The sequence below is a fragment of the Rhinolophus ferrumequinum genome, chromosome 2 (assembly GCF_004115265.2).
Source record: "Rhinolophus ferrumequinum isolate MPI-CBG mRhiFer1 chromosome 2, mRhiFer1_v1.p, whole genome shotgun sequence".
In the NCBI taxonomy this organism is placed as follows: domain Eukaryota; kingdom Metazoa; phylum Chordata; class Mammalia; order Chiroptera; family Rhinolophidae; genus Rhinolophus; species Rhinolophus ferrumequinum.
Window position 1 is genome coordinate 178,925 of NC_046285.1, and position 27,571 is coordinate 206,495.

The 27,571-nt window shown below is 48.8% G+C and overlaps 2 protein-coding genes across 3 annotated transcripts in view; one reads left to right on the top strand and one right to left on the bottom strand.

Annotated features, from left to right (window-relative positions):
* CFAP92 (cilia and flagella associated protein 92 (putative)) overlaps positions 1-1,407 on the top strand; it is a 129,829-nt gene extending 128,422 nt beyond the window's left edge. Inside the window, exon 15 of the mRNA XM_033121420.1 lies at positions 50-1,407. Within this exon, the coding sequence (XP_032977311.1) occupies positions 50-313 (264 nt within the window). The 3' untranslated portion in view covers positions 314-1,407. The remainder of the gene's footprint in view (positions 1-49) is intronic.
* A 766-nt stretch (positions 1,408-2,173) lies between these two features.
* Positions 2,174-27,571, bottom strand: part of ACAD9 (acyl-CoA dehydrogenase family member 9) — a 39,006-nt gene continuing 13,608 nt past the window's right edge. Inside the window, exons 3-18 of one of the 2 annotated variants that reach the window (XR_004425133.1) lie at positions 27,299-27,400; positions 23,399-23,505; positions 22,301-22,401; positions 21,339-21,417; positions 20,147-20,321; positions 14,911-14,984; positions 9,908-9,983; positions 8,344-8,414; positions 7,977-8,096; positions 7,586-7,714; positions 6,206-6,285; positions 5,379-5,505; positions 5,053-5,130; positions 4,400-4,528; positions 3,446-3,603; positions 2,174-2,778 (exon numbers count right to left, since the gene is read on the bottom strand). Coding sequence is in view for 1 of the 2 variants with exons in the window: in XM_033127941.1 (XP_032983832.1) it covers positions 2,678-2,778; positions 3,446-3,518; positions 4,400-4,528; positions 5,053-5,130; positions 5,379-5,505; positions 6,206-6,285; positions 7,586-7,714; positions 7,977-8,096; positions 8,344-8,414; positions 9,908-9,983; positions 14,911-14,984; positions 20,147-20,321; positions 21,339-21,417; positions 22,301-22,401; positions 23,399-23,505; positions 27,299-27,400 (1,622 nt within the window). In the remaining variant the exon portion in view is untranslated. The remainder of the gene's footprint in view (positions 2,779-3,445; positions 3,604-4,399; positions 4,529-5,052; positions 5,131-5,378; positions 5,506-6,205; positions 6,286-7,585; positions 7,715-7,976; positions 8,097-8,343; positions 8,415-9,907; positions 9,984-14,910; positions 14,985-20,146; positions 20,322-21,338; positions 21,418-22,300; positions 22,402-23,398; positions 23,506-27,298; positions 27,401-27,571) is intronic. The other variant, XM_033127941.1, reaches the window with a different exon arrangement.

The following is a 27,571-nucleotide window of genomic DNA, read 5'->3' on the forward strand; positions in this document are numbered from 1 at the left end:
GCTGGGGTGTCTCTAGGGACCTTCCCCTAACTTCCTGTTCCCCGTTTAGGGATGGAGGGAGAACACACTGTTTGCTAACGTGCTAGGGCCTGTGCTGGATCGAGGGCGGTGGAGCTGGCACCTGCGCCACCGGGACTTTGACCTGTACAGGAAGCCACCACATTTCCTCGAACTGCCTGCTCCTCTAGCAGTGAACCCCGTACCAGGTAACAGACGAGGCCTTTGCAAAGCTGAGCCTCCAGGTGCTGTGGACAAGCAGGAACTCTGTGCTTTCTGTCTTCAGTCGTATCCATTTAATTTCAGATCCCCATAACTGGAAGTCAAGCTTCAGAATGGGTCTGATATCAAATTGAAAGCTCAGGAGACCCGGATTGAAGCTGCAGCAGTAATACTAACTTGTTGGGTGACTTTGGGCAAGTCCCTTCATTGCTCTGGGCCTTAAATATAAGCTTTCTTAACTATAAAATGGGAAGGTGGAAAACAGATCTAAGGGCTTTCTGAGCTTCAACACTATTCCTCGTGACTGGTCTCTGAAAGCCTAGCCCACAGCTGGGGGCAGAAGCTGCGGGCTTCACTGGGGCCTTCCAACTCCCTTGGAGTTCAAGACACTGCCATCTCCCTCTGTTGGGGAGACTGGGGTCTTGATGCATCAGTCCCTCTGGGTCCTCTTGTCTTTCTCAGCCTTTGTTAATGAAGGACCTCGAAATCATTCATAGGTTGATGAGAACCCAAATTGATGGGTTAACAGAACTAGAACCTTTGTTAGGGAAGAATGAGATGGGCTTATCTGGCAACAAGGTTTGCCAGAGTCTTTTCCCAGAAAACAGGATAAATAGGGTGGATTTCTTCCCTCCCCCCGACTCCCAAGGGCAGCAGGTGACAGCTGCATGAAACAGGAGGGAGTGCTGAAAGCTGCGATTTCTCTCTGTCCTCACTTGGACATTGCTGCCTCCCTTCAGGACAGGCCCCAGGTTCAGGGGCTGTGTGAAGACCTCCTCCTCCGTTTAGTGTGCCCTGGGCTCAGAGTCACTGCTGTGCTACAGCCCAGGCATGAACACCAGGCTTCCTCACTGGCCTGAGTGCTCTGGTGGGCTCGACTACAGGCCTTCCCAGCACACGTTCCCTGGGCATCTCAAGTGGCCTGTGCATGTTGCTGAAAACATGTAACAAGTACATACAAGGGCCTCCCCTCCTCAAAACATGTTTAAGAAAAGAAAAAGGGAGAATTTGAACTGGTGGCTCCAGCCTTTTAAACTCAACTGGAGGGAGAAAACCTGCTGTTGACACGGGACTTGCATGCCACCAGGCCTAGAGTGAAGCCCCCTTTCCTGAATGTTGCCCAGAGAGGGCAGGGTCTGCACGCTTCCCAAGCCTTCCCCGCAGAGGCGCTCGCTCCGTGCACCTTCGTTCCCCCATACCATCTGAAACGATATGTACTCTCCATTTTGTGCAAAATGCCTCCTTGCCAATAAAATACTTTAAGAACTCTGAGTTTCATTGGAAAGTTATTTCCAAAGTCATATTTGTAAACTTTCACCTTTAGAAGATTAGCTTTGAAAATTCTGGCACAATGTTCAGGGAACCCCATTAAGCCGGCTCAGCAGTATTCCCAGTCTTCTTTCTGCCTGTTTATTTCTCTCATCACAGCAGAGTGCGACTTACACTTAGAGGGAAAGGAGAGAGTCTGGCTTCCTCCTGCCCCTCGAGGCAACATCTACAATGGGCTTTTTGAGTGGGGAGCCCCACACCACCCGGAACCAGACCAAATCCTGACACTTGCCAGTGTACGCATGCTGGGACCGTGTACATCTAGCAGGTAACAGCAGAAGGGAGCCTGGAGAAATGCAGTGGCCTGTCAGTGCCACCTAAAGATACCTTTTTTCCCTCACGTCAAGAGTGGAGGCCAATTCCTGCAAAGAAAGCTGAGAGAAAGCCCAGGTGGGAATAGCATGTGTTGCCATATACCAGGCATTGTGGTTTTCCGCCCATCATCTGAGAAGGATCAAAGACAGGGCTCGTTGCCCCCACAGCCCACACTGGGCACCTGCGCCACAGCTTTCAGGGCCTTTTTCTCGCAAGGTGAGGACAAAAGGGACTAGAAGGGAGTGCTAAGGGCCCCACGGTCACCCATTAAAGGTTGGTTCTGAGGAAAAAGCATGACTGGTACAGCAAAGAAGGGTAAACACAAACTGTGACATTTAATGTTCTTTTTTCAGTGGTTCCTGGTACATGTTCTAAGTGCATTTTGCTCCTAGTCTGAATGAACATGTGTGCAGCTTTCAAACTGTTTTTTGGAGAATGTGTGGCCCAGTAGAAATGGCTGTCCCTGCCTGAACCAGGCTGCACAGCCCCAGGCCATGGGGTGGTAGCACAGGCCCCAGTGTCCACGGTGAAGTCTGCTAACCAGCAGCCTGTCCTCAAATCGCAGGTCGCAGCAATTCCATTCTCTCTCTGTCCCCGTTCAGAACATGGGGTCACGTTACGCAGTAATGTCCACAGGTCAAAGCCTAGAAGAGCCTCCTCAGCCGGGAGAAAGACCTTCAGGTGAAGACTGGGAAGAAATGGTTCAAGTTGGAGTAACTCCAAGTTCTACACCTTCTGGGAAAAGAGTGCGAGTCATCTAGCAAGGGATTGTGGCCCAGGGGCTGGCGGCAGCAGGGACCTCCGTCTCTGTGCTTCAGGATGTCTGGTCCAGAGGGTGGGCACAGATGTACGCTCGCCTCTCTAGGACCTGCTGGGACACTTTCTTGATCTGTTCATCTAGATTTTCTGGAGAATCTGGGAGAAAAAGAGACAGTATATGATCTTTCTGCACTGTGATAACAGAAATATTGGTGGAACATTTTTTCCCCAACAAACTCAGCCCGTGGGTGACCCTCCCACCCCTCCGAACCCCCAGGAAGTGATTCTGGGCTGCAGATAGAGGCTTCATTCTGAGTAACAAAGGACTCATCTAGTTAATCCCTAAAAACTCCAGATCTGTGGGAGTAGGAGAAGGCCCTTGCTCACTAGAAGACCCCTCTATAATTCAAGCCTGTTGCAGGAGAAGCTGTTTCCTCACTGTGGACACAGCATGGTCTGCACCCCGGGAGGGTGCCTGGCAGCACCAGAGCCAGAACTACATAGAATTACGTGACTGTCTCCACCATCTCTTGGCAACGGGGACACATGACATGAAGCCCTCAGGTCAGCGGGACTGTAAGAGCCGGAGATGAACTTGAGCTGCACAGTCCGAGACACAGCCACATGGCGTGGGAGACAAACCACACAGCAGGAGCAAAGTCCCACATGGCCCACGGCCGCAGCCAGGGACACTGCAGGAAGGGAGCTCCATTCCCGCTGCAGTGCGGGATGAAGGGCAGGCCCTGGGAGCCGGACAGGGTCCAGAAACAACGTCAACAATGGCCTAGAACCGACCCTGCCTCCCCCAAACCACCCTACTCACACTTGTCCAGCTGAGACAGGGTGAAGAGATTCTGGGAATAAGCCTCAGCGCAGAAGATGTTAGCCAACAGAACCTGCAGAGTCAAGTCGGACAGAACCCTGGGACCACTGGGCCACGGGCAGCCCCTCCCGGAGCTCTGACCTCTGAGCTGCAAAGAACTATTGGGCAGCTGGGCTGGGGTTAAGAGTCCTGGCTCAGAAGTCACACAATCTTAGGTTCTAATTCTAGCCCTGAGCCAAATGAGCTCTGTCCCAAGGGCAAGTTACTCAACATCTCTGAGCCTTAGTTTCCTCCCTTGCTAGAGGGATCATGACTCCTGTGGCCACAGGACAATGCACGTAAAGACGGACATGGAGCAGGCACTCAGTGACTGCACCCATCTCCTCCAGCAGGGTGAGGAGGGCAGAGAAGGTGAGGGTGCTGGGCTTGGGACCCTGTCACTCACCCACCCTCTTCTTTCAGGTAGGAAGAAGAAAGGGAGTGGCCCTGTGTCCTAAGCAGCACGGACCCTCCCATTGGAGCTGGCAGTGTCCACCACAGGCCACAGCCAACGTGGCAAACCTGCCAGCGTGTACGTCAGCTGCTGCATGGACCCTGCACTTCACTCACTCTAGGTCACAACTAGGTGCTAGGCCCTTGCCTAGCCCCTCCCACCTGAGACTCCCCACCTGGGCCATGCCACCCAATGAATGACTTCTTCACCCAGCCACCAGGTCTCATTAAAGTACAGTAGGACAAAGCCAGCAGGAGGCTGCCTGTGTGGGGGCAGGGCAGGGGAGGGGAGGGCAGGGCAGGCGAGGGGAGGGCAGGGCAGGGGAGGGCAGGGAAGGGAAAGGCAGGACAGAGGAGGGCAGGACAGGCGAATGCAGGGCAGAGGAGGGCTGGGCAGGGGAGGGCAGCGCAGGGAAGGCAGGGGACGGAAGAGTAGGGCAGGGCAGGGGAGGGCTGGCTCACCTCATGGTCATGGTTCCGGAGCCCTATTCGCATGGAGCGGCTGGCCCGAGACAGCACAGCCGTCATGCCGTACAGGTTGATGAGGATATTGGCCACCCGCTTCAAGACCATCTGCTCCTCCACGATGGTCTGGAAAACACAGAAGCCTCTGTCCCAACACGCACAGCCCCTCCCTGGGCACATTTTCACCCATCTCCTAGCCTCACATCTTGGGGGTGACGGGCAATAGAAATTGCCTTTTTCTGCAGGATGTGGGAGGTGTCTATTTCCCCTTCACGGTCTAGATTTGGGCTGGGGTCAAGGCAAGACCAGGTCCCAGGAACCAGGCTGAGAAATGAGGCCAGTGCATCTCCACCAGCCAGAGCCTCACAGATCAGCCCCTGAGATTCAGGCCCCAGTGAGGCTGCCCCTTCTCAAGGGAGAGTCTCTTCACCTGGAAGGTGCTCAGCAGCAGGGGCTCCCAAACAGCTGGCTGAGTGGTCCCTGGGACAGGCAGCCTCAGTCTGCCCTGCCTCCCTACCCCACCCCTCCCCGGGGACTATGATTTCCCAAAGATGAACACTTGGTGAGATACCATCTCACAGATGCTGGCCCACCTCCCTGACCCGCAGTAGGAGGGCCTGCCATCCTGAGGGCTGCAGGGGGCTGGGTACCTTGCCAAAGCGGAGCAGCAATGTCTCCACAGTGCGGCCGAAGTAATAAACGTTCTCCTCGAGCTTTCTCGCACTGTCCTGGAAGGCCAGAGGAAAGGAGTCAGCTGAGCACCTCACCCATGGTGACCTTCCTGTCCCACCAGCACAGGGCATGGCAGGGGCTGCAGGGCCCAGGCCACGGTATCATGCTGGGCCATTCTCCATCGTGACAGGGTGGAGACAAGGCACATCAGCTGGGAGGACTGGCTGGTCCTCCCCAGTGCCCCTGGTCACGTCCCTTCTGGGAAGGAGATATTCCACAGGCTACACCTTCCGGGTTCACTCACCGCAACACTGGGGTGCACCGCTCCGAGCTTCCCCGTCAACCCCAGGTCCACGGTTCGGCCCAGCGAGTCCCGAAGCCTCCGGCCAATGGTCTCGAGGACAGTGGTCACGTTGCCTCGTTTAAGCTCACTGCAGAAAGCCCATGGCCCCATAACCCAAGGCCCTTCTGCTTCTCCCAGCAACACGATCACCCCTCTTGGTATTCCAGAGCTCTAGGGCATCCGCTCCCTCTCCTTGACTATGCAAAACCATAAAGGGCCAATCCAAGTCCTATGTGCCCTTCCCCCAGCCTGGGCGTGCTAGACACCTGGCTGCGGGCTCAACCCTTCTGGACTGTCAGAGAGCAGCCAGTATCTTCTGAGGTGCTCCCTCCACAAGTTGCTCAGTCACGTCCAGCTTCCAGGTCGTTCTCTCCCAATGAGCCATCGAAAATGCTCTGAGCCCATCCTGGGCTCCAGCACTAATTGCTCTGGCCCCAGGGTGGGGGTCATGGGGAGCAAGAGAAGAAATAAACTGGTCTCTGTTGGCCTTGAAGCCCGGCAACTATTTCAGGGGTACCTCTCATTCCCCAGCTTATGAAAACAGCTCCGTGACGTGAGAAACAGGAGCTGTGAGGGGACTGACCACAAGGCAGGCATGGAGGGCTTCCCTGAGCACCGGCTCCTCTGAAGTCTGGCTCTCAAGGCCCCATAGTCACTCAGCAGGGTTCCTGCCCCTTCCCTCCCCCAGCCAGCAGGACAGTGAGCTTAGCTCTGCCAGGCTGCACTGCTCCACCCACCTCTTGCCACCCCAGGGGGGACCCGAGGAGCAGAGTGGGCACGGCACCTACTTGATCCTGGCAGTTAGGATGTGGCCGGCATGCTGTAGGCCTGTAAGGGCGATGTACATCCGCAGGATCTCGTTGGTCCCCTGTGGCCAGCAGTACAGAGGTCAGAGGCTGTCCCCGGGCAGCCCCAGCAGTGCTGCACGTGTAACTGGGTGGCCGTGCCACCACTGCTCACCCGCACTGTGGAAGCCGCTGCAAGCAGGGCTGTGATCTTCTATAGCTTCCACTGCCCTCACAGTCAAATCGAAGGTCTTCTGCAACCTGGCTTGTGTCTCCTTCCATCCACCCCTCATCTACTCCACGACCTGCTCCAGAGCCACCCAGCAGGAATGGCTGCTTCTCCTACAAAGACTAGCTTATTTTACCTCCCTTCACCTATCGTGTTTCCCCGAAAATAAGACCTAGCCAGACAATCAGCTCTAATGCGTCTTTTGGAGCATAAATGTATATAAGACCCTGTCTTATATAAGACCCGGTATTTATATATTATATTATATTATATTATATTATATTATATTATATTATATTATATTAATTATATTATATTATAATATTATACCTGGTCTTATATATAATAAAATAAGACCGGGTCTTATATTAATTTTTGCTCCAAAATACGCATTTGAGCTGATTGTCTGGCTAGGTCTTATTTTCAGGGAAACACGGTAGTTAGTGCTGGCAAGTAAGATCCTACCTGGGCCTGGCATGTCTTATTTCCCTGCCCTCGGCCCAAACTGCCCTCCCCTAAGCCTGGTCAAAGTCCTTTCTGCCCCCAAGGGCCAGGTGCACTTGCTTCGTGCGATGTCATCCCCTCAGGAGAGGAGAATCTCTGTCCCTCACACCCTGGGATTCTGGCTTCCTCCTGGTCAGTCAGGCTGCGCCGTCAAGACCACTGATACCCCAAAGGTGAAATGGTGTCTGCAGTGTCTCTGGGGCCTCAACCCCCTTTCCTCCCTGCCCTGGGTCCCTCCTGGCACACATTCAATGAGCAGACTCTAGATCTAGACTTGTGAACTTAGGGGGATGGCAATTCGACAGTGAGAATGCTGGGCCAGGATGGCCTCAGACACGACCCCGTTAAGCTGTGGCAGTACACTGAGAAAACCCAGACCCAGAGCGAGCATTCGAGGTCAAACCTAGGCCGCCTACAAGATCTCTACTTGTCCCACCAACTTGGCAAAGACCTGTGGCGAGTTGCCAGGATGTGGTGGGCTCAGCAGAAAGGGTCCTTGGCAACGGGACCCTGAGTGAGCTGCTTCCACTGAGGCCTGTCTACCTCAGCCTTCTCGTCTAGGCAGGGGTGTGACGAGGGTCCGATGTGAGAACGCACTAGCCAGCGGGGCCCACAGCAGAGCGAGACGGGGCTGGCGGCAGGGCACGCACCTCAAAGATGAGCAGGATACGGCTGTCACGCAGCATGCGCTCGTACGGGTACCCCTTCATGTAGCCTGTGCCCCCCAGGATCTGCAAAGCCTCACTCACGCACTGCCAGGCGCCTTCTGAGCTGAACACCTGCCATGGACCCAAGAGGAACGTCAGCACAGGCTCGTTGGTGCCAACTCCCGTCCCAAAGGAGGACCTCAGAGTGGGGGGGGGGGTGTTGCTGGGGAGGAGGGGGGGACTCAGGATGGAGCTGGGCTGGGCGATGAGGCTAACCCAGGTGAGAGCCTGACTGCCACTGTCTCCCTGGGTGGCCCCAGGCACCTTCCTGACCACCTGACCAGCTGTGGCTAAGAAGCTTTTCTCAGCTTCCGTCGGGCTGTGCCGGGATTACCTTCACCATGGCAGCCTCGATAGAGCAGTCAGGAAACCCTGGCTGATCCAGCATCCCCGCAGTGAGGTAGGCCATACTTTCCATTACATAAGCTTTCTGAGCCATTAGGGCAAACTTTTCCTGGAGTATTCAGAAAAAAACACAGTCAAGAAACAATTTACATGTGCCAAATCTGCCAACCAGCAGAGAAGGAGATTAAGTCCAAAGCCTCAAAGCACAAGAGAACCCAGCCCCGCATTCATAAAAGGGAATCACATTAACGAAAGCCTTCTCTTGTCCTCTTCCCCAGTGTCCGCACACGAGGCACCAGAGCAGACAGCAAAAGCACACGTCTGAATGTCCACCACCCATACAGAACCCTCAGTACCTGAATTAATCCAAATTCACTGAGGTTCCTGTTGAACTGTTTCCTCGTGCAGGCATATTCAGCAGTCATTTCTGAAGACCAGAGATTTTAAAAAGAACAACTTTCTGGTTGTCCTAAGATGATTTCCTAAGGTAACCACTACCTTTCAAACACTCAGATAGGAACTATGTGAAACGGGTCTATTGAGACCACACACGCTAAAGACAGAGCCTCCCCTGTTCAGCGTGTCTAGGTCGGAAGAGGGACTGCCACGCCTAGTGCTGTCTACAGTTGTGGACAGGAGTGGAAGCACAGAGTTTGGAGTCAGACACAGGTTTCGATCTGGCAGTTTTTCTTACCAGCAGGTTGCCCAGGCCAAGCCGCTTCACCTCCCTGAACAAAACCAGCAGCCTCACAGAGCTGTTGTAGAGATGACATGGGATACAAGTGGGAGGTGTCTAGCAAACACAGGGCCACAGAAACACCCTAGGCAGATGTAGGCGCAGGCTCACATTGCACAGCTGTTCATCACCACAGCAGGAAAGCGGTCTGCTCTGAAAACTCAGGTCTATGACTTCAAAGTGTATAGTTGTGAACACATACTATGTCGTGGCCCGGCTCTGAAGGCACCCAACTGAATATGGCAGCATGCCACCCAGTTAGCTGAACCCCGCCCCTACAGCGTTCTCCAAGCACATCCACGGTGGGCCTCTAAGGTAAACAGGCACCCACATTCACATACTTCCGGATTTGGGATCTCATCAGGGGTTCTGCATCCTTCAGTGAGAAGCTGACCATGACAGCTCTTACACTGAGGACCTTCCAGATGGGGAAGCATAGAGGGCTTCCAGGCCTTGGGGGCAGTGAGACAAGCCCTGAGCTTAGACTCTGACAGGGTCAGCTTTTAGGCCGGGTACTTGGCCTTGGCAAACCACTGACCTCTCTGAGCCTCAGTCTCCTCATCTATAAAATGGAGCTAAGAGCCTAAAACAGAGCCTTCCTGTGCCCACCTCGCCCTGAACCCTGAGGAACTTCCTAAGTACTCAGTGGTTTGCCGGCCTGGGGAACCCCCACCGTCCACAGCCAGGGCCCCTTGCATTTCCCTGCAGCCACTTCCACAAAGCTGACACAGTAATGACATTTTGTGCCCAACAAAAACCATGTTAAGTTCACTGGCAAAGGAAAATCCAAATTTCAGGCATCCTAACAGAATAAACAAGAAGCCGAGGGATCTGTGTTCCAAATCTGATCCCGTCCTCACCCACTGTGCAGTCTCTCCTACAAATGGGGATCGTGTGAGAATCTGGCTCACAGCTGGATGTTCACTAAGAAACTGTGACAGCAACGCCCGTGTCCCCTTTGTGACCAGGTAAAATAGAGGAGTGCTGAAACATGAACACTAACTCTTTGGGGACAGACCGAGTACATTCTTTGGTCTTAAACTTGAGCGCATCCTGAACTTGAGTAGGGCCGCGTGTCCTGCAGGCTGGCTCAGCGCCGGCCTGAGATGTGCAGTCTCCAGGCTGCAGCAGAGGCAGCAGGGCCAGGCTGTGCTGCAAAGGGCTCCTGTCCCCGACTTACCTACCGATCAGTTTCTTGAGCATCCCGGCCACAGCGCTGCCCATGCTGAAGCGCCCGCTGTTGAGGACATTCATAGCTACCTGTGGAGAAGGTGTGGTGGGCAGCACACTGAGCTCCTGCTCCCACAGGCCCTCCTACCCGCACCATGCAGGACACAGGTGACAGACCACAACAGTACTTATCTACTTGTACCAGAAGACCTGGAAACAAAAGGCAAGTCTCTGGAGAATTCTGTGCCGGCATCTGGGCAGTGAAGCACCCTGCCAACCCTTACTGAGCAGGAAGAGAGGAGTCCCAGTGCTTCAAAACAAGGTCAGTGTCATAGTTATGGTTCTCACAAACTTCCTTGGAGTCACCCCCTCCAAAGGGAACTGGACAACCTCGTTCCGAAAGAACAGGTCCATTCTTCGTCCTCAGGGAGGCAGGAGACACTGAGGTCTCCTGGGGGCATGTTGCAAACCACTGACGTTCACAACAAGCGCCTCACCACTGGCGACGACTCTCCCAAGGTCACACGGCCAGCATCTGCCTGACATGTAGGCCCATGCTGTCTGCCTGAAGCAGCCCCTCACACAGACACGCCATGCTCCTCCTCCACCCAATTCCTGCTATACTCATACTGCTGTCAGCTTCTCCCCCCGTTTCTGGTCTTAACGTCCTATCTAGTACAGAAGGTGATGAGGGGCAGGCATACACCTGTGTTCACACACTGTGTTCACACACTGTTTCCTGGTATTGACCTGTCCAGATCCACGGAGGCGTCCCCTTACCGACCACAAGGGGCGGAGGCAAACCGCTGGCCAGGCAACAGGCGGTCAGTGGTGTGATGCGGACTACGGGGGTTGGGGGGAGGGCACACAAGTCCGGGGGAAAGGCTGTGTGTGTGTGTGTGTGTCCTCTGGCGTGGGGAGAGGGGCTGCTGGGCAGCGAAGGTGCCCAAGGAGACCCTGAGCTGGGCCGACCCGGCCATCTGGGGAAGGGAGGGCATCCAGGCCACCGGCAGGAGCCTCCTGAAGGACAGCCGGGACGTGCCGAGCCTCTGCTCAAGCACATGGTGCCCAATTAGGAGGCCTCCAAGGCAGAAAGGACTGTGTGACTCTGCTTTTCCTAAAAGCTCAATTACAAATGCAATACTGCTTTTCACAGATTGCTCATGCGTGACCTGCATTAATAAAACGTACAACTGAATTCGTATTAATAATTACTTGTTAAACAAGCTGAATGGCAGAATATCTCAAAACATATCCTGTGGGACTACAGAGACGGAAACAGCTGCTCCAACTTTGGGAAGGGCAGCTGTTGGCCCCAACCGCCAGTTGGGAGACCGGGTAGACGAGCCAGAACCCATGGAGGTTCTGTCACACCACAGTACCACGCTCAGATCCTCCTGCCTTTAACTTCAGACTTCACGGGTCCCGGGACCTGGGGGAACACTGACCAGGGCTAAATTCTCTCATCTCTGTTCCCTCTTCCCAAATGGGCTTTCAAAAGCCAGCTCATAGTTTTATGAACACAATTCACTTCATAGCCCCTTCAGAGTTTATTCTTAACTTCATTTAAAACAACAAAAAAATAAATACGAGGAGAAAAGCATTTGACACTAGGTCTCGTTCCCTGAGCACTGAAGACCTGATAGGTTTAGCTTTATCTGAAGGGCTCATGAGCTCAGAATGGTCTTCTTTACCTTGAAGTCCTCTCCTCCTGCCTCTCAGCACTTGCATACTTTATCACCCTCTCTACTGCAAAAGAGCTTCCTTCTATAATTTCCACAACTACCATCTAATCTCAAATTTCCCAGATGCAACATGCAATCCATCTTTCAACAGCCCGTCAGCTAACTGCCTCTATGCCTTAAGAGGTCTGACTACTGATAAAACCTTCTGACCACCCCAGAGGAAGAAGCTCTTTTATCTCACATCAGCCACTCAATTTTCACCTGGCTTTTGATCATTTTGTGATCTCTAGAATCACTCCAGTGTATCACATTTTTCAGTATTTACGCTAACTGGCAAACAATCCCACCAATTAAAAAAAAAGGCTATTATAAATCTATTTTCTTTTGCATATTAAAACAACAATCATTTTTCCATTAACACAGTGGAAAACAATTTAAGTCCACTGATGGGAAGGACTAGGCACAGAGGCACCTCCACACTGCTGGAAGGACAGACTCTGGTCCAACTTCCCAGCAGGCAATTTGGCAACATGGATCAAGAACTTAAAAATGTTCATGCCTTCTGACCTGGTAATTTCATTAGTGGTGTTTAAACTCAGGAAATAATTAGACAAGTGTGCAAAGGATATATACAAAGATATATGCGATGATGACCAGATGTGGGTCTGAATAGAAAAGAAGTAAAAACAACGTTAAATTCCCTATCCTGGGAACCTGGCAACATTAAATGTGGTATCACCACATGAAGAAATACTATGTATCATTAAACACTGGCAATATACGTCATTAAACATTGGCAATATACATTCACTAGCATGAAAATATTATGTGGACCCCAAGAAGACAGATTCATTTGAGGAATTTATCTGCTAGGATGGACTCCCCATGGTCAACCAAGGATTCAAGTTTTATAAATAATGAGAGTCTAGTGGCCATTTGCTGACAGGGGTTCCTCATGCACCCTGTACACCGGTTAGAACCTCAGACCAAACTCTGGGCTCCCCGCACTATGCCCCACTTGTTTATGCTGTCTGAGTCAACCCCTGCAAGGAAACCCTGGTTTGTCTTTCTACCAACAGACTGAGACCTGCCCTGTCCAACCAGAACTGCACAATGTGGTATCTCATTTACATAAAACAGACTTGAGAACTTTCGCTATAAAAGACAGCGTCTCTTTTGGAACATAATTGAGGTTGCTACCTGAATCTGTGTCTCCTTTTTACTCAAATAAACGCTTTTAATTCTTCATTACATTCTAAAATCAATTTTGGTTTACATTAGAATTTATTAATAAATGAAAAAATGCAGGGTGCTAAAAAAATGCATACACATTTTAAGAAAGGAAAAAGACTGTATTACGATTGTAGTACTTAACATATACCAATAACAAAAGATAAATACAAGTCACATGTATATATATTTTTGGCACCCCCAGTATATCACACGTATGCACCGAACATTTAAGTGACACATACTCTTTATAAAGATCTAGAAAGATAAGCACCAAAAATGTGAACAGTGAATGCCAACTCTCTTGGGGACCCATTTTTTTCTCTCTATCTATATTCTCTAATTTGTATATAACTTCTGGGTCACCTGAATAAACCTTTCGCTACATGCAGACTGTTTGTCCTTCTACCTCTATAACGCTTTTGTTCCACATTCACTGAGCGACCCCTTGACAGGAGTGTTGGCTCATGTTGGCTCACAGCGTTTATCTGATTCTCAAGATAACCAGGAGGTGAGAAATGCATTGCTTTGATCTGAACCCTGCTTCACAGACAAAAGGGAGAGGGCTCCCAGGGATGAAGACACTTACCCAGGTGATCAAGGGTAAAGTAGGGTACGGGCAACAACAAAAAAGACAAAGAGCCCAATTTAAAAATGGGCCACAGACAATAGTTTAGTGGTTACCAGAGGGTAAGGGGGAGGGGGATGGTAGAGGAGGGAAAAGGGGATCAAATGTATGGTGATGGAAGGAGAACTGACTCCGGGTGGTGAACACACAGTGGGATTTATAGATGACGTGATACAGAATTGCACACCTGAAATCTATGTAACTTTACTAACAATTGTCATTCCAATAAATTTCAATTTAAAAAAAAATATTGGTAAAAGGAAAAATAAATTAAAATAAAATAAAAATAAAAATGGGCAAAGGATTTAAAAACACATTTCTCCAAAGATATGCAAATGGCCAATAAAAACATGGAAAGGTGCTCAATGATGGTCATTAGAGAACTGCAAATCAAACCACAAGACACGACTTCACACCCACTAGGATGGTTACAATTTTTATATGGACAATAACAAGTGTTGGTGAGGATGTGGAGAAATCTGAACCCCCGTGCACTGATGACGGGAAGGTAAAGTGGTGCAGCTGCATGGAAAACAGCCTGCTAGTTCCTCGAACGGTTAAACGCAGTCACCACATGACCCAGCAATTTTACCTCGAGATATGTACCCGAAAGAACTGAAAATATATTGTTCAGACAAAAACTTGTACATGAGTGTTCATAGCAGCATTACTGACAATGGCCGACAAGTGGAAACAACACAAATGTCTATTAGCTGACGAATGGATACACAGAATGTGGTATATCCATACAATGGAATATTATTCAGCCATAAAAAGGAATGAAAAGTGCCACAACTTCGATAAACCTTGAAAACATTATGCTCCATGTAAGAAGCCAAACACACGAGGTCACACATAGATTCCATTCATATGAATATGAAGTGTTCAAAATAGGTAAATCCATAAAAACAAAAAGTAAAATAGTAATTGCCAAGGGATGGGGGAGGGGAAATGAGAAGGGCTGGCATTTTTCTCTAGGATGATGGAAATGTTCTGGAATTAGACCATGATGATGGCTGCACAACACAGGGGCCAGTGAGTATACTAAAAACTACCAATGTGTACAATTGAAAATGGTGAATTTTGTTATATGAATTATCTGCCCATAAAAAATAATAAATCTGAGTCCAAAGAAAAAATACTTAAGAGTGGGGACCCAGGCCCTGAGGTGTGCATTCAGAGCACCTGTGTCTCCCCAGTGCTATGGGCCTGCTCTGTCATGCTGGAAAGAGGAATCTGGTCCCTATTCCAGGCAAACACAGCCTCGGAGGTGTAGGGACTTAGTTCTAACCACACACTCCTTCTTCTGAGAGCCAATCGTTCCACTCTCCATGTTGCTGATTTCCCAACAGAAACCACACGTGGTCCCTTTACAGACTGGTGCTGTAAGCAGGCATGGGACAGAAAGCCGGGAGTGACCAAATTGCACCAGGAAACTGTGCAGCATGCACAGGGGCTGCTGCTGGCAACTCACCTTAAACCCACCTCCGACTTCTCCAAGAACATTTTCAACTGGCACCCTGGTGTTTTCAAAATGGACTTCACAAGCTGAAACACACACAATCGAAGGCCTTAAATGCAAACCAAACTAAATTGCAGGCATGCAATCTGTTCGTTCATTCATTCATTCATTCATTCATTCATTCATTCATTCATTCTACATCTACTGAGAGGACAGTACAGAAAGACAAGGTGTTGGTGGCTCAGGGGTATTGGTTAGAGTGCAAGATCTGGGCAACAAGGCTGCCGATTCGATTCCCACAGGGGCCAGCGAGCTGTGCCCTCCGTAACTAGAATGAAGTCAAGTAGCTGCTGCTGAGCTCCTGGATGACTCAGTTGGTTGGAGCGCGTCCCCTCAACCACAAGGTTGCCGGTTCGACTCCCGCAAGGGATGGTGGGCTGCGCCCCCTGTAACTAGCAATGGCAACTGGACCTGGAGCTGAGCTGCGCCCTCCACAACTACGACTGAAAGGACAACAACTTGACTTGGAAAAGTCCTGAAGTACACACTGTTCCCCAATAAAGTCCTGCCTCCCTTCCCCAATAAAATCTTTAAAAAAAAAAAAAAAAAAGACAAGGTTTCGGTCCCCGTGGAACCCCCCCCCCCCCCCGTGGAACTTTCCCATACTTTGGTTAGGGAAATAACATAAACAAGAGGCTAGAACATTGTGGTAAGTGCTACGGATGCCATCAATACAGCACAGTGACAGAAATGGAGTTTGGAGGGGGTGGACGATACTATTTTTACTAAGGGTTTACTTTTACTCTTTACTAAGTAAGGGTTTCAAATTTTTCTAAGGTGAAGTTTAAAGGGTGAGAAAGAGCCAGAGACAAAGAAGCAAGATGGCACAGCACTTTCTAAGGTACCATGGCAGATGGGAGAATTGGTCCCATCTCACTCTGCTTTAATGCAGCCACAGCCTGCACTGTGGGCCTGCGGGAGGAGATTTGACTTTCCCTGCCCACAGTGCCAAGTTTGGCCATGTGACTTGCTGTGGCCAGGGGTGTGGAGCTGACCCAACAGGAGCAGAGAGGCCTAACTGTGCTGATCCAGTCTGGCTGGGCCCCTTGGGCTCTGATAATCTGCTGTGAGAACATGCCATAGCACATTCAAGAAAACACACGGCAGACCTGAACCCAACCCACAGCACCCACAGACTGTAGGGGAGAAAGAGATGCTAAGTGTTGGGCAGTTTCTCAGGTGGGTCACCGCAACAACAGATGTAGACGTACTGGCGTGCGGCGCGGCAGGAAGCCACGTCAGTGTGCGAAGTCAGAGTACACGCGGCATGGGCCAGGGAACGGCAGGGAAAGAATAGGGTCTCTCTACGGTGTTCTCTCTAACTGTTTCCACATTATGTTCCATGAAAACGGCAGTTCCCAGCAATTTGCCAGAGAAAAGGGAGGCTCAGGAAAGGGAAGTCATGGCTCAAGTGACCAAGCAGTGGCCAAACAAAGTGCTGGCAACCAGGCTCTGCTGACCTTCTGTTCTGATGACAGCTGTGTTCAGCCTGGTTGTGAAATACAATGAAATACCCATCTCTGGCCACTGGGTCCCATTTATGGCTTAAGCACATCGGCTGTGAGGCCAGGCCCTTCTACCAGCTCTTGTTCCTTCACAGACTGTGGGGAGGACCCCCTCTCCCAGGGCCACTGCACAGTCTCAGTGGACACCACTTACCCAGACCTCAGTATGGACAGTGTCCCAAAGTGGGGCCCTGCAACAGCCCTGACCCCTCCCTCTACGTCGGTCACTCTGGCCACCTTTTCCCCACAAGCACACAAAGCCCTTCCTTATCTCAAGGCCTGTGAGCATGTTTCTTCCTGCTGGAACATTCTGAGTAGTGCACAATAGGCAGCACTGGTGGTAACATCAGTAAAGCAGCAGCTAATTGTTGGCCTCCATGTGGACTGAGCATTTTACAGTACGTCGTAACACTCTCTTCTCATGTCACCTCACAAGGAAGGTTCTATTAGCATTCCTTTCTTTTAGGTGAGGAAGCTGAAGAAAAGCAAACTAGCTTGTTCAAAGTCACATCGCTTCTCTGTGCCAAGAGCCAGGTTAGAGCTCGGGGCCCTCTGACCCCCGCAGGCTGAGCAGATATCGTGGCAAATACCACCATCCAGAACACAGGGTCCCCAAAGACGAGGTGGCAAACAGAAGTGCATGTGGAGGTGCCAAGAGTGGTATGCAGTCTCCTGCAGCACAGACACTCCACGATCTGAATTAGGAGACCCATGAGGCAGAGTCCTGTAAGGACTCCCTTGCATCTCTGGGCAAGTTGGAGGCCACTCACAGGATACCAGCCGCCAGTGAACTGAGAGCTGACCAGGGGCTGCAGGCAGGTCTGGGCATATAGGAGGCAGAGTGAGGAGGAGGAGGAGGTTCTAGGCAGGTAATACGGGGGGTTCCTCTAATGGAATGTTTACCTAGGACACCCCACTGTCCTTGCCCTCCCTCACAAGGCTGAGAGCACCACAAGACTCTGACTGTCTCACTCACCTTGAAATCACCATCACTCGATGCATGGAGAGATGCAGTCAGTGTTTGCTGAATTAATGAGTTACTTTCAAAGAGCTCATCTGCAATGCCATGAAGAGTCATTATGGCATTCTTTTTTGTTTTTTTAATTTTTTAATTTAAGTATAGTTGGTATACAATATTATATTGGTTATATTAGTTTCAGGTGCACAATGTAACGACTCAGAATTTTTATACCTTAAATGTGATCACCCCACTAATTCTAGTTGTCATCTATCACTGTGTACATTTATAATGTTATTGAATAACCCCCCTTCCTTCTGGTAACCATCCTTTTTGGTCTCTGTTTCTATTAATCTGGTTTGGTTTTGTTTTGTTTGTTCATTTTCTTGTGTTTTTCTTTAGATTCCACATATAAGTGAAACCATACAGTATTTGTCTTTCTCTGCCTGACTTATTTCACTTAGCATAATACCCTCTAGATCCATCCATTATACCTAGGTCACTTCCATGTGTTGGGTATTGTAAATAATGCTGCAATGAGCAACAGGGGACATTATAGTCATTCTTCTCAGAACTAGAACAAATAGTCCTAAAATTTATATTGAATAACAAAAGACCCCGAATAGCAATCTTGAGAAAGAAAAACAAAGCTAGAAGTATCAGGCTCCCTAATCTCAAACTACACTACAAGGCTAATCAAGACAGCATGGTAATGACACAAAAACGTCTGTGTGATCAAAAAATATAGTGAATGTTTAAATTAAAAAAAAAAATTATTACAGTAAAAGACACATTGCCATTAATCCCCTTCAAAATACTCCCCCTTGCTTTGAACAGACTTATCCCATCGTTCTTCACTTTCTGAAGCAGAATTGGAAGTCCTCTTTCGTGAGTGTCGTGGCTGCCTCAATGTCCTGAATTGATTCAAAACATTTACCTTTCATGGTCATTTTGATTTTGGGGAAGAGCCAGAAGTCGCACGGTGCCTGATCCGGTGAATAAGGTGGATGAGGACACACCGTAATGTTTTTATTTGACAGAAACTGCTGTACCAGAAGCAATGTGTGATCACAAAAGACGGTGAATGCTGCTGCCAAGTGCCATCCAACAGAAAGGCAGGGATCTTCAAAATGGGAAGCTGTGTATTGCAACTTAGTAACAGTGTGTGACAAGTTTCAACTTGTTCAGTATAGTCAGGTGTGAGCTACAGTTGAGAGAACGTGTATTTTAAAGTGTGCCGTACATCCTCCATCATGACAATGCTCCGTATCACACATTGCTTCTGGTATATGGCAATTTCTGTCAAATAACAACATTACGGTGTGTCCTCATCCACCTTATTCACCAGATCTGGCACCATGCGACTTCTGGCTCTTCCCCATAGTCAAAATGACCATGAAAGGTAAATGTTTTGAATCGATTCAGGACATCGAGGCAGCCACGACAGGGCAACTAAAGACACTCACGAAAGAGGACTTCCAGAACTGCTTCAGAAAGTGGCCAGAACAATGGGATAAGTGTGTTTGAAGCGAGGGGGAGTATTTTGAAGGGGATTAATGGCAATGTGTCTTTTACTGTAGTACATTTTATTTTAAACATTCACTGTATTGTTTGATCATTCCTTGTAGATCAATGCAACAGGATAGGCAGACCAGAAATAAACCCATGCCTAAATGGGCAATACCAAGGAGGCAAAAATATACACTGGAGTAACAACAGTCTCTTCAAAAAGCGATGTTGGGAAAACCGGACAAATACATGCAAACAAATGAAACTGGACCACTTCTTACACCATATATAAAAATAAACTCAAAATGGATTAAAGACTTAAATGTTAGACCTAATACCATAAAAGTCATAGAAGAAAACATATACACTATTTGACATCCGTCTGAGTAGTATCTTTTTGGATCCATCTCCTTGAGCATGGAAAACAAAAGTAACAATAAACAAATAGGACTTCATCAAACTAAAAAGCTTCTGCTCAGCAAAGAAAACCATCAATAAAACAAAAAGACAACCTACTGAATAGGGGAATATATTCCCCAATGACACATCCAATCAGGGGTTGATATCCAAGATACATAAGAAACTTATACAACTCAATAACACAAAAATAAACAATCCAATTGAAAAATGGGCAGAGGACATGAAGACATTTATCCAAAGAGGACATACATACAGATGCCAACAAACATGAAAATATGCTCAACATCACAAATCATCATTAAATGCAAATGAAAACCACAATGAGGTATCATCTCATACTTGTCAGAATGGCTATTATCAATAAGTCAACAAACAAGTGTTGGCGAGGATGTGGAGAAAAGGGAACCCTCGTGCACTGTTGGTGGGATTGCAAATTAGCACAGCCACTATGGAAAACAGTATGGAGCTTTCTCAAAAAATTAAAAATGAATATACCATATGAGCCAGTAACTCCACTTCTGGGTATTTATGCAAAGAAAATGAAAACACTAGTTGAGAAAGACATATGCGCCCCTGTGTTCATAGCAGGATTAGTTGCAATAGCCATTGTGGCATGCTTAATTTGATTTTGCAAAAATGCTTAAGTGCAATCAAAACTATTTAAATCTCATTTTATCTTGACATTTGGATGGGGCTGAAGGGTCGGTCTCTCTCTCTCTCTCTCTCTCTCTCTCTCTCTCTCACACACACACACACACACACACACACACACACACACACACACACACAAACTTACTGTTGGACCCGCAGATGCCTAACTTATCCTCAGGCTTCCCATTGGTGACTCCACCAAAGTCTCTCTCTACTATGAATGCTGTGATTTTGTCTTTTACTGAGCTGTCAGAATCAACAACCGTGGTCTTAGCAAACACAGTAAAAATATGGGCCAGTCCTCCATTGGTGATCCAGACCTGAGAAAAAAGCAAAAGAACTTTGGAGGAAAATAAACTATCATGAGCGACCTCTGAGCTCTATATTTGCCACAAGACACTCCAGTTGCCCATCAAACTTCAGGACAGAATGTAAAGCCCTTGGCTTTGGGGTAGCCAAGGCTGCATGAACAGAAGACAGGGCTCAACCCAGTCTCCCCAGAGCAAGGCTATTTCCCAAGGGACACAGGTGACCGGGGGGAGAGAGGTGTGTGTGTTGTGTTTGTGTGTAGCAGTCAATGGTACTAAGACAGCACAGGCTCTAGCACCAAACAATAGGGTTTCCTCAAGAAAGGGGTGTGCGGGCAGAAAGGAGCAAGGAGACGGGGTGGAAGAAAGAGGAGCATGAAGGAGAGGTAAAGACTAAGAGCCTTCTCAACAAACTGCAATGTATGGAATCTATTTGGATCTTAATTCAAGCAAGTTGTTTGACAAATAAAAAGGTATGACTATCAGGGAAATCTGAACACTGACTAGATAGTGAGAAATTATTACCAATTTTTAAAAATGAGATAATGGTACTATGACTTTTTAAAAAATAGTCTTATCTTTTAGAAATATAAGTTGAAACACTTATGAATGCAATCCAGAGCTGGCGATGCTGACAGAGAAACAGGACTGGCCATGAGCTAATAACTGTGGAAGCTGGCTGATAGATGCACAGAGGTTCACTATACGAAACTTTTGTGTATGTTTCAAATTTTGCATAATAACAAGTTTAGAAAATAAACACCCAACAGCAGCTCAGGAGGTACTTGGTACTTTGCAAGCATACAGACTCCAGAGCCAGAACTCCTTGGCTCCAATCCTGGCTCTGCCACTAAGGAGACATAGAACACTGACAAGACACTGAACCTCTCTGAGCCCCCATTTCTTCTAAAAAATGAAAAGTAGCATCCACCCAAGAGGTGATGATCAAGAGATGATGTGTAGTGGTCCCTGGTGAGTGTGTGGTGGCGGTGGTGACGACTGAGACGCCCGTGAGGCCAGGCGCTGTACCTTGGAGCCGCTGAGGAGGTAGTACTTCTTATCCTCACTTAACACAGCCCTGGTCTGGATGGAGGCGGCGTCACTCCCACTGCAGGGACACAGACAGGCAGTTGAGGGCAGTAAAGCTTGGAATCAAGAAGAAGTATTTGGAGGGCCCCAAAATGGAGGTTTTCACTTTAACACAGGAGTTGGCAAATTTTTAAAATAAAGGGCCAGACTATATGCAGCTTTACAGGCAACAGGATGTCTGTCCCAATTCCTCAGTTCTGCCACGGGGGCATGAAGGCAGCCAGTTTGTAAACAGACAGACATGTTCCAGTAACACTTTTTTTACAACAACAGGTGGCAGGCTGGATTTGGTCGACCCCTGCTTTATCACATCAGATTAAAAAATGGCAGTGAATACTGGGGCTTAAGTTTAAACATGGAAATGTTTGCTGAAAACAGGCTGGTCTGAGGTCCTGTGAGGATGAGTTCAGAGCACCCGATTGTCACGTGGGGGCGAGCAAACTGGAGTGTGGTCCAAGTAACACGCTCCCTGTCAGAAGTCCGGGGTCCTACGCCAGCCTTCTTATGTCTCAGCTGTGTGACCTTCATCTGAGCACACAACCTCACTGAGCCTCAGTTTCTAATCTGTAAAATGGAGACACTACCAGCTGCCCCACACTCAGAGTACTCTGAGAGTGGCTTTGAAGTCTGAAAGCGTATCATGTGTCAGTGTGTTGTAAACCATAAAACAATCATTTAATAGGTGCTGTCAGCTATGTTATCTCATTTATAAATCTCACTGGGACAGACACTAAAAAAAAGTAAAGATAAGAGAACTGGCAAGAAAAGTTGTTGAGTTGACTCCTAGAAGATTTCGGGAAGGGAAGAAGTCAGAATCACTTCCCATTCAGGCAAACCACGACCCTCCTCCCAGTGCACCCTGGAAGGTACAATTCCATGACCCCTCCCATCAAGGGGCAGACCTGGCTGGCTCGGTCAGGCAGAAGGCGGCAATGTGCTCTCCAGATGCCAGTTTGGGTAGGTACTTGGCCTTCTGCTCCTCAGTGCCGGCCAAGATGAGCCCCTAAACAAGACATGCACAGGCTGATTTTAGCTGTGGGGAGAAGAGTGTGAAATGTGCTTGCAGTACATGGCTTCTTCAAAAGGAAATACTCGCTTCATGCAAAAGTAAACACCCTGGCTCAGAACTGGCTCAGAACTGGCAGCCTTCGGTAAAAATGGGGTCTGCTGGAGAGTATGGGAAGCCAGACTGCTAAGGAGCCACCCTAAGGTGCACACTCCGGGGTATCAGATTCAGGGATTTCCATCGCAGTCCCGTTTCCTGGCTAGGTGGCCTTGGGTAAGGAATATCCCCTCTCTGAGCCTCCATCGCCTTCCCCACCTACACACTGAGGGGAAGGTTTGGATGACAAAACGCGAAGATGTGGGAATACTAGCGCCACATAACGAAGGTGCACAGTCAGTGTCAGAACTGTCCCACCCTCTTCACAGTGCCAAGTGGGTAGGTCCACTGTTTCCACTGGCTGCTCTTGGGGTAGGGGGAGCCATGCCCACTGCTCACTCAGTTCCCTTTCGCTTCTACTTTGAGCAGAAACAAGCCAAATAAGTGGACTACTGCTATGACCTGTGTGCCCCTGGACCTACCCTAAAATGCTCCAAGCCCCGTGGGGTGAGGAAGACACGTGTACCAACAGCAGGGAGGGTGAGCTCTGGCCCGAGTGAGCGACAAGAGCTCAGGGGCGGGGCTCACTTCCAGCCCACGGTGCAGGCAGGCTCCACAGAGGCAGCAGCGTCAGAACTGGGCCTCCACAGGATGGGTCAGAGGCGATGGGGACAGGAGGAGACTCAAAGGGGAGGGGTGGTGAGGTCTAGGGCTGCTCCTCGTGTGGGAGCTGAGCACGCATGGCATGTTGTGCGTGAGGCTCTGCAGAACCAGGCTGCAGGGCCAGCAGCAGCCCTCCTCTAAGACCCTGAGGCAGCAAGCCCAATTCACTTCCTTAAGGTCTTCTGGCATCACGGGCTGGCTCCAGAAGACCTTCAGGAAGCATCCCATACTTGACCTTGAGGCCGATAGCCTGGTGTGCTGCCAAGGTCACAGCGATTGACCCGTCCAGGCTGACGATTTCCCCTAGCCGCGCATACATGGTGTTGGAGAGGCCCAGGCCACCTGAAGAAGAAACAGACCAGCTTTACTTATGGGCCAGCCACAAATTCCTCCCATTAAAGACAAACACTTTATTGGTCTTTTCTGATTATAAACGTAATGCCAGATCACCATTAGAGAAAAATCACCACACAGAAATCTACAAAGAAAACAGTACCCATACACATTACTAAAAGCATTTTTGTGTAGATACTTTCAGATTTTTTATAGGCATATGAGCATATATAGATGTATTTTTAACATAAAAATATAATCTATAATACAAAAATATAAAAATACCTAACCCTATATTAAATTACTGAGTATGTTGTGAATACCTCTGTCACAGACACAGACCTTTATAAACGAAACATGTCCAGCATCCCATCCGCAGTGCCTAGTGGACCCTAGGACACCGATTCTGGGCTCACTCTTTGCTGCGGGGGGCGGTCCTGTGCACTGTAGGATGTTTAGCAACGTCCTGGGCCTCTATCCACTAGATTCCAGAAATTCCACCTCCCCCAGAATTTTGACAACCAAAAATGTCTCTAGACATTGTCAAATGTCTCCTGGGGGACAAAAATCACCCTGGTTGGAAATCACTGTTCTGGAGTAAAAAAAACCCCAAAATTAAAGATACAAGAACTCCACTGAACTTACGCCATTTTGTGTTTCATCTTCAACTCCCACAGGTGGCCAGCTAGCGGCCTTATGTGCATCTTACAAACAATAAAATGAGGCCTCAGGTCACGCAGCCAACATGCAGCAGAACTGGGCCCTGAACTCAGGGTGTGTGCTGCCGCAGGCCCTTGGAGCCACCACTCTTACACAAAAGGAAGGGCCAAGTCCCAAAGGGATAGCAGTGGTCCTGCCTGGTGTGGCGTCCCATGGGCTCAGGGTGGGACCCCGGGAAGGCAGGCTTCTGTAGTACAACCACCACCCCTCCCCACTTCTGCTTCAATCAAAACACTTTTACGTATTTCATAGACTGAGGCAGTCAGTTTTGTTTGTTAAAAAGTAAATTCTGATGCTTTCTCCCCCAAGGAAGTTATCATTAAAATCATTGGGGACAGAAATCACATTGGGAAGGGTGTCAGGCACGTGGAGACTGCAGGTGGAGGAGGAGATGGGGTCAGGAAGGAGCCACACATCAGCCTGGTTGGCTGCAGGGACCCGGGAGGAAATCCAGGCTTGTTGGTGGAAAGGCCTCCGTTTCCCTGAACGTGGGTTTCCAATCAGTGTTTAGAATGCTCCAGACTGGGAACATTTCCCCAAAACTTCTTGGGCATGAGTATAAAGTTGCTGCCGCCTTAATTTCCCAAGAAAGGATTAAAAGAAAAGCCCCAGATGTGACCATTATCATCTCATGAAAGAAAAGAGCATTTTCATACCAAGAAGTGGGACATAAAACAAAACTAAGGGATGGAGAGTTGTGCAATCTCATACCAACACAGGCGCATACATATGAGTACACACACACACACACACACAATACATGCTGGCATTCAAGACATATAGAAGTAAAAAGATAACGTATCCCAATTTTACACAGAAATTGTTTGAAGGAAAAATTAAGTACCTTTCATCAATCAAGAAGTGATTTTAAAATGATATTGAAGGGAAAACACATATTACTACTAACTTGGCTATGTCTGGCAGCTTTCTCAAGCTATTTCTGTTTTTAACAAGCACTTGTTGTTTCAGATGCCGACAGACCGACTACCACGCTCCGGCTCTACCCCACCTGCTTTCCATCCTAATCTTTGAGGTAGCTCGTGTGTTATGGCAGACAGTTCTCCTGCTGCCTGTGACTTGTAACACTAAGTTTCAGATGTCTGGGAAGAGTTCAATCTCTCCCAGCCTCACTCAAAGGCTGCAGGTTTGTGTTAAGAAGCAGGATGTGGCCGGCCCGGTGGCTCGGGTGGTTGAAGCGCCGTGCTCTTAATGCCAAGCTGGCCGGTTGGATTCCCACATGGGCCAGTGAGCTGCGCCCTCTACAGCTAAGATTGTGAACAACAGCTCTCCCTGGAGCTGGGCTGCCGTGAGCAGTCGAAGGTTGGCGTGAGCTGCCATGTGCCGCCATGAGTGGCCGGGGCGCCAGCGTGAGTGGCCGGCAGCTGCTGTGAGCGGCCGAACGATGACTGGCGACCGACTGCCTTAGCTGGAAGCAGGCAAGACTCATAACACCGTCATGGGCCAGGGAGCTGTGTCCTACACAACTAGACTGAGAAACAACAGCTTAAACTGGAGTGGGTGCGGGAGGCAAAAGAAAGGGGAAAAAAAAAAAAAGAGGCGGGATGTGTAGCTTCTCCCCACAGCGGTCTGTGCTGTATGTCCACCAATAGGGGTGGCAACATCACTGATGATTTTGTCTTCTGCAGAAATGGGGTAATTTTTTTAATACATTTGGAAATATGGGAGGTGTTTCACATGATGACAAGATACACCATTAAACAATTTAAAACAAAGTAATAAACATACTTATAAACTAAGATTTATATATGGATTATACCGGATTAAAATATGCCTCAGAATCAAGGAAATTAGGCATTACACTAGTTTCTCCTAAATTTTCACTATTCTCAGACTGCACCAGCTCTAGGCTGGGTACAATTGGGAACTTATTCTACAGACATTGAGGGCCCCCCAACTTGAGACTGACAGGGCAGGGGATGGGATAGGGCAGCGCTAACTTTAGTGTCTAGAAGTGAACCGGGCAGAAAAACAGAACATCAAGACAAACTCCTGCTTCTGTGACTTGCTGTGCAAAATCTAATTTACAATCTGGCTGGGAAAATGCCCAAAATAGTAAAAATCTCCAAATGACCAGCTCACAGCCATGAAATACGCCCAGCCCTTAAATCACCACTAACACCTCTCTCCCTTGAACTCCTGCCCAACAGCTGGTGAAAGCTGGCCGCAGCCCCACCCAGCAACGGCTTAAGGAGGGGGCTCAGAGAGATGGGTGCAGGGTCAAGGCTGAGGGCCTAGAGCTCTATGTCAAAGGGGCCTGAGAGTGAAAATAGTGTGTGCTTTGTGCTCTGTCGTTTTGAAACATTTTCTATTCAGTCCTCTCCCCCCACACACTGCTTGCCTGTCCCCTTAATCCCACAGAACTGAGATAACCACCTCCAGATAAGGCAAAAGAAAAACACGCTGCAGTGATTAGCCAGATACAACCAGGCAGAACTACACTGGGACCCCGAGCAGAAAGGCAAGCTCTCTAACGTGGGGGCTAAAAACATCACTGTCACACTCCAAGAATTAACGTGCACAATCCACAGGACACAGGGCCAAGCCTGAGGTTGCCCAGGGTCAAATCCCCCACTTACACACACACAGCTTGTGCCCGGCAGCCATATGCCTTCTTCTTTTGTACCCAGTTCAGAAGCCAAACCCAGGAGACCCCACACACGTGGCTCTAGGGGCAATTCCTGTGCCCACCAGACCAAAGGGCTGTGCAGGGAGATAACACTGCAATCAGCTATTTCAGCTGTGACACTGCTCCCCTCCGCCACCCACAGAGACCTAGCGAGCAGATACCCTGAAGTAGTCCTTTATCCATTTTAGACGAAGAAAGTGAAGAACTCAGCAGCTCTTTCTGCCGACAGGCCCCTTAGCCAGTCCACATGTACTCACCAGCTGGCCACTCACATTTAGCCCACAATAGATATTTTTATTAATTCCAGTGGTTCTACAGCTTGTTCTTGGACATATGCACTTAAAGGCCACCTTTCCTGAACAGAACTCTTTTTTGGACAAATACAGAGCACTTTCCTAAGAGCCAACCAGTGAGGGAGTGGTTTCCTTTACTTACCATATTCTTCTGGGACTTGCATCCCAAAAAGTCCCAGCCTCTTCAGTTTCTCTAATGTTTCCTTTGGGATTTTTCCCTCCTGATCAATTTTTCGAGAGTCCACTACCAAGAAAAAAAAATCTTGATTAAATAAAATATAAGCTATGTTTATATAAATACAAGTAAACAGAACAATTTTTGTATAGTATAAATCCCAGTGTCCGAAACTTTAAAACTGGAAATTGTATAGTCATGGTTATTCATCAGGTGTTCAATTTTACCTCATTAGCCCTA